Source organism: Buteo buteo, chromosome 9 (assembly GCF_964188355.1).
Source record: "Buteo buteo chromosome 9, bButBut1.hap1.1, whole genome shotgun sequence".
NCBI classification, from domain to species: domain Eukaryota; kingdom Metazoa; phylum Chordata; class Aves; order Accipitriformes; family Accipitridae; genus Buteo; species Buteo buteo.
This window is the reverse complement of record NC_134179.1, coordinates 23719306-23725305: the sequence shown is the minus strand read 5'-3', so window position 1 is coordinate 23725305 and position 6000 is coordinate 23719306. Positions and strand designations below refer to the sequence as shown.

Here is a 6000-nt window from a genome sequence, read left to right as displayed (position 1 = left end):
TACTTAACAGCATAATGGAGCAATTCCTCATGACTCCACTTGGAGCTGCCTCCGCAGAAAATGTAAGACAAATAAAACAACTTGCAGGAGAGAGAAAAGACAGTAATCTTAAATTCCAGTCTGAATCCCACCTTGTTTCCAAAAAACGGACAAAACCACAAGTTCTGTACGTCATCCAACTACTACAGAAACCAAGACACTGGGCAAGTCAGAGTTCAACATTGCCTTGTTGGAGCAGTGAGATCTCAACTGCCTGGCTATCTTGACTACTGAGAAATCCTACAGAATCTCATCTAGAAGTACATAGCAATACTTCTTATAAGAAGCTAATTCCACCCACAAGTTGCTTCAGAATTGATGGAGGGGGGAAACCCAACAAAACACATCCCAGGTCAAGTAATTTCCCTGAATAAATTAAGATAGCATTTAAAAAATTCCTGCAACATCTCAGAAGACTTGGGTAATGGTTAAGGCTGTTCTCCTCATTTGTTTCAGCAGAGGGAGCCAAATTTTCACCACAGATGCAGCAGTACTTCAGGCTTTCCCCAACAAATTGCTCAGAATTCCTGCAGAAGTACAGGCCTAAGCACTGCCAAGCAAAGGCAGTAATCAACTGTCAGCATTTTTGCAACTGAGAAGCTGTGCAAAGTTCCCCAAGTTGCTAACTTCTGCAGCAGGAACAGGAAACAGAAGCACCCTAGAATAAGAATGGCAGGGATTGCCATTATCTTTTTAGCAAGCTGACAGAGTTAACATACCAATAAACTACACCAAAGACCTGCGAAGTCCTTTCATCTTCTCATGTTATCCTTTGCAACTCAAAGAACTATTCCACAGATACCCACCCATTAATCACACACACATTAGTCAGGGTTAAAATTTATTTTCCATTCATTTCTTGCACTTGAAGTACTCTTCAATGACATCTTTGGCCTGAGATTCCTTGCCATAGTCCTGTAACACAAGATAACCCATTAATAAAATACAGACCCATTCAAAAATTTACAACCTATTTTTAAAAGGACAACTGAGATTGACACTTTTCCTCAAGGCATTCTCAAATATTCCCCAAATTCCATACAAGTAACCTCAAGCAATCTGCCAGCTGCTTTCCCTTCGTTCTCTAATAAAAGACTATTCTAATAAAGGACTATTCTATTTCATTAAAGTTTCACACCCATTGGTATGGATCCAAACAAATTCTTCATTTCTGCTTAAAAAAAGCCACGTATGTGAAACAGTAGCGTAAGTATGAAAACACATACAGAAGACATTAGTCTTTATTGTGAAAATGTAGCCATCTCTTGGGACCTCAAAGACAACAAAGTCTTCAAGGCTCGTACTGTGGCTTTACTTTACCAGTGTCATTTTAAAATATACTCTGCAAAACATTTTCAAGTTAAGCAGATACATTGAACTGGCATTTTCTTCTGAAGCAAAACTTATCTCTTGAGTTTAAACATCCCTCCTTTAATGCTTACTGGCCAGTAGGCATAGATACTTTAAGGACATAACCCTTAACTCACAAAATGAGTATTTTAAATAAACATGAAGCAGTTTATCAACAATGCAAAGCAATTGTTTAAAAAAATAATCTAAGACATCTATTTAATAGTCCCTTATCTAAAGCAACCTTATCTTTACTGCTTATTTTCACAAGTCAAGAAATAAACTATAATCAGCATCATCTTACTTTGACAACCACACAACTGCAGCCCACTACTTTGCGAGGTTTTCCTTCTCTGTCGATCTTGCAGAGACCTACCCATTCACCCAGTTTCTTGTTGTCATCAACCTGTGTAAAACATTGCATCACATTAGAACTAGCCATTCCTAACATAACTAGGTTCAGCAAAAAAGCTGCTGTACTCTCAGAAGTATTGGGTAACGGATGGCTGCTTTCCTCACAAGTATCAGTAGAGGGAGCCAAAGTATCATCATTGTACAGCTTGCTAAGTATTTTAATTTGTAGGAAAAAACCATGTTGAGACTCCTCCCAGGCTCCACGACCACTTGCATTTCTTATGATACAGGACACAAAAATCCAGGTAACTTTGTAAAATAGCCAATACACATCCTTTGCCGTTTACATCCACAGCTTTTGCACTGCTTCTATGACAATCACAGAGCTAAAACAATCTCTGCTGCCAACAGAAATTTTGCTTAGATAAGCCATATACTGAACTACAGTCTAGTGTTTCAAAGGTTCAGCCCTCTATATGCTGAAACAAGCAGCTTATAATGCAAGCAGGATAACTGTTCCAAACTTGTGTCTAAAGCTCCACCACTCACCTTTATTAAGTTGATCTGATGTTCTGCACAAAGTGCTTCAACTAATTTTACATACGTGGGTTCATCACAATTTGAAGCCAGAACACAAAGATGGGCTTGGCGTCTAAAAAAAAAAAGAAAACTGACCAATGTAACTTCAGACACCGCTTTAACTTTCTTTATAATCTAAATCACAAAGAACAAAATTCAGCACATGTGTTTCCAGACAACCACTTCCTGAGTTTAATTTTTGGTTTTGAGACACCATATGCTTTTGAAGTACTAAACAGATTTTTTTATATGATCTACTACTTCTTGTTTTTCATATATGTAACAGGCTACTTTCACATTGTTAGCTTTATTATCAGACTCTATTCCAGTTTTGAAAGCTTCTAAAAATCCCACTAGATAAATTCTCAGCCATTAAAGAAACGTGTAATGACTGGATAAACACCAGGTCCCATAAAGAATGGTGTCACTATCAGAAAGCAACCAAGTTACAAATTGCTTTTTCTTGTATACCACAGATTACAATAATTTAACATTAGAACTGTAATTATTAAAAGCTTGAATTTCCACGTCAAGTTATTATAAGCTCTTCGGAACAATCTTTTCTACTTACATTCAAAGAAGCTGTTATGACAGGGCCCCAATTCTAATTAGGATCTTTGAATACTGTGGTACAATGTTAAGAATACCAAAGGGATACCTGACAACAAAGAGAGCTGTATGGGTCTTCTATGCTTAACCTAATGTAATTTGACCACTGCAAATCAAGTCAGTTTTCTTTATGGCCTTCTTCATCATGAGTTTCACTAGACTGTTTCAGAAACATTTCCAAGCAAGGACCAGCACACACAAATGTATATAAACCTTGTACATACATCATCCTCTTAACACACAGCATATAAAGTTGTAGTTGAACTCAAAAGAACTCTTACAAACTAACTGTCAGTCATTTAAGTTGTATTTCTTTTCTATTATCTGGTACCTTGTCTTAAAGCTTTTTGCATACAGGTTTGTCAGACTGCTGTTCTCACTCATAAGGTGAGTGAAGGGGTATCCGACAAATTGTTAAGTCATCACCCAAACACTGTAGCATTACACTTAAGCACCATCTATTCTTAAAAGTATGTGCCTATATACAGACACACACACAGGTGTATATATACACGGTACTTCACCCTACCAAGAAACCATGACTAATTACCATGGTTGGCACATATATGACAACTTTACTATTGTTTTGATATTGTAACCAAATCAATTATTTACAGCTACCACACAAAAAAATGAAGCTAGCAAAAAAGCAGAGGCAAGCTATGAATTTCAGTTTTTCTTCATAGAAACTAAACCTATTCTTACAGGTTGAATCTGACATACATATTAACCCTCCCAATTAAAATCTCAGAAAGTTTTGAGAAAAGTTTATCACTTCTTCAAACACAAGGTTCTTGAGCCCCAGATTTCCATCGCTTCATACAGCAAGCACCATTCCATTTTCTTCACAAAACCAGCCCACGTAAAAGCTTGATGGCACTGGGGTCACAAAAAGACAGAATCTAACACACTAGATGCTGTTATTCGTGAATCATCGAGTTTAGCATCTGTATTTTAAGATCACAGTTAAAGACCCAGAAGAGAGAAAGCAAAAGACAAAACTAATTGGCAGAAAAACATGGTCTTGCGAAAGCTTTCAAATGAACATCTGGACAAAGCGACCACTGTATGAGGTTCGCATACCTCATCACAACACACCTCACACAGTTTTGCTATTCACCATAGACAAAATGGGAAAGCAACACTTACTTGTCCAAGGCTTTGGCTGCTTCACGAATACCACGAGCTAGGCCATCATGGATAAGTGCGGTCTTCAGCACTTCTTGCAGGGCGGTGTTAACATCCATTACACCTCCAGCAGTAATGCTAAAGAGAAGACAGATATTGCCCTGATCGTGCCGCCATCTTACAACTATAAACAAAAGCTTCTCGTACACCTGCAACCATCCCAATAGTTACAGAAAACACTGAAAAAAGCAAGCTCAAGAACTAAGCCAAGGGAGAAACTGAAATAAGGTGAACTTGAAAGAAACTAAAAGATTAAATCCTCCCGGGAAGCCAGCCAGCCAGCTGCGCTCTCTCCGCGCTCCCTTACAAAGAGGGGGAAGCCGGGCACACAGCGACCCTGCCAGCCAGACCCCACGCCAAGCACCCAGCCTCTCACCAGCGGAGAGCATGCGGCAGCACCACGGCGGGGCCTGCGCAGGCAGCCCGCCCGCGGCCGGAGCTGCAAGGCCCGACACGGAGCGGCGCGAAACGGCGCGGTCAGGCGAGACGCGGCCCCTCCGCCCGCCGCCCCCAACGGCCCCGGCCCCGCTCACCCTTCCTCGGCCATGGCGCTCTCGGTGGGTGCTGTTCCCGCCCGGGTTCCTGCTGCAAATACAGACACAGGCCGCCCCGGTGAGTGGCGCCGGCCGCCCCGGGGCCCCCGCCCGGCCCGCTCCCGCCGCGATGCCCCGCCGGCGGCGGGGATTCAGCCCGGCAGGCCCCGGCGCCATTACGGCTACTCACCCCGGCACCGCCGCGAGCCGCCAGCGAAAAAGGGGGCGGGCTTTCCGCCTTACGCTCTTATAGCGCGCGAGGACCCCAGCCCGCGCGGGCGCAGCGGCTGTCCGCCGCGCTGCCTGATCCGCCGCCTCGCCCGCCCCGGCGGAGCCGTGGAGATGGCGGCGGCGGCGGGGCCGCCTTCCCTCCCGCCTTCCCTCCCTCGGTGCCAGAGCCGCTCCGGCCCGGCGGCGGGGCCTCCTGCGGGGAAAGCCAACTGCAGGAGCCGGCTAGGGGCCAGCCGGGGCCGCGTCCCATCGTCTTCCCTAGGGCAGGACGTGCCCCAGTTGCTGCTAAGGCGGTCTGGCTTCAGGCGGCACCGTTCCGCAATCCCCGGCAGCCTGGAGGCAGATGGGGAACAAACCTTCAGTCCCTGGCGCCTTTCAGTGCGGGTTACAGCACTCGGCTGTAACCCTGAAATCTGAAAAGCGCAACTGCACGTTCCCGTTCACGGTGGGCGCAGCACGGCCGTCGCAGTGCAGGCGCGTTGCTTGCTCAGGTGCTGTCAGTCTCCGTGGGACTGTGTGCATCCTACCTGTTTCAGACTTGACAGTGTGACCGTTGGGTGGTCTGCATAGTGCCATCTTTGTAAAAAATACGTAGCGGCAAAATACAACAAAAATAGGTAACAAATACTGATAGCCGCGGTTTGTGGCTAACGTGAACGCGTTTGTGCCCAAGGCTGTGGGTCACCTCTCCTACGGTATGTCCTCCTCTGACCTGCCCGGTATCATCAAGCAGCAGGCTGTAGGCTAAATCCAGGTAGTGAGGAGACACGGCACACAGAGCGGCCCACCGGGGCTGGTGAGGGCAGGGGAGGACAGAGAGGGAAAATGGAAACCCCTCAGCTAGCTCAGAACTGCCCCGCAGGCCTCAAGGTCTGGCAGCACAGGGGAGAGGCCTGGCTGGGGGGCTGCGGCTGCAGCGCTCCCAGGCTCCCGCTCGCCCTCTCCCTGCTCGTGTCACCTCTGAGGCAGGCGGGTACACACCCTTTATGTTGCAGAGATCTAGAAGGGGCAGAAGCTAACCAAAGCCCTCTGAAAAACAGTCATTGAGATGGAAGTGTAGTGTGAGGGCACTTCTCTCCCTGCGCTCCGAGCTACCAAGGGCAAAGCCAGCAGGAAC

General features: G+C 45.6%; 1 protein-coding gene and 4 non-coding genes across 6 annotated transcripts; all 5 read right to left on the bottom strand.

Annotated features, from left to right (window-relative positions):
• Positions 1-441: 441 nt before the first annotated feature.
• On the bottom strand, positions 442-526 carry LOC142035138 (small nucleolar RNA SNORD100). The gene has a single exon (XR_012651811.1). It is a non-coding gene; the product is annotated as a small nucleolar RNA SNORD100 (small nucleolar RNA).
• Positions 527-867: 341 nt separating this feature from the next.
• RPS12 (ribosomal protein S12) lies at positions 868-4944 on the bottom strand. Of its 2 annotated transcripts, none has more exons than XM_075035742.1 (6): positions 4843-4944; positions 4653-4704; positions 4081-4197; positions 2293-2395; positions 1694-1795; positions 868-954 (listed from the first exon to the last, which is right to left on the bottom strand). In XM_075035742.1, the coding sequence occupies exons 2-6, from the start codon at positions 4664-4666 to the stop codon at positions 892-894; spliced, it is 399 nt and encodes a 132-aa protein (XP_074891843.1). In that variant the 5' UTR covers positions 4667-4704; positions 4843-4944; the 3' UTR covers positions 868-891. The 2 variants fall into 2 exon arrangements, with proteins under 2 accessions (XP_074891843.1, XP_074891844.1); XM_075035743.1 differs by having other exon boundaries at positions 4653-4701; positions 4843-4929.
• Positions 1290-1424, bottom strand: LOC142035135 (small nucleolar RNA SNORA33). The gene has a single exon (XR_012651808.1). It is a non-coding gene; the product is annotated as a small nucleolar RNA SNORA33 (small nucleolar RNA).
• LOC142035136 (small nucleolar RNA SNORD100) lies at positions 1863-1949 on the bottom strand. The gene has a single exon (XR_012651809.1). It is a non-coding gene; the product is annotated as a small nucleolar RNA SNORD100 (small nucleolar RNA).
• On the bottom strand, positions 3289-3363 carry LOC142035141 (small nucleolar RNA SNORD101). Its single transcript, XR_012651814.1, has one exon. It is a non-coding gene; the product is annotated as a small nucleolar RNA SNORD101 (small nucleolar RNA).
• Positions 4945-6000: the final 1056 nt, after the last annotated feature.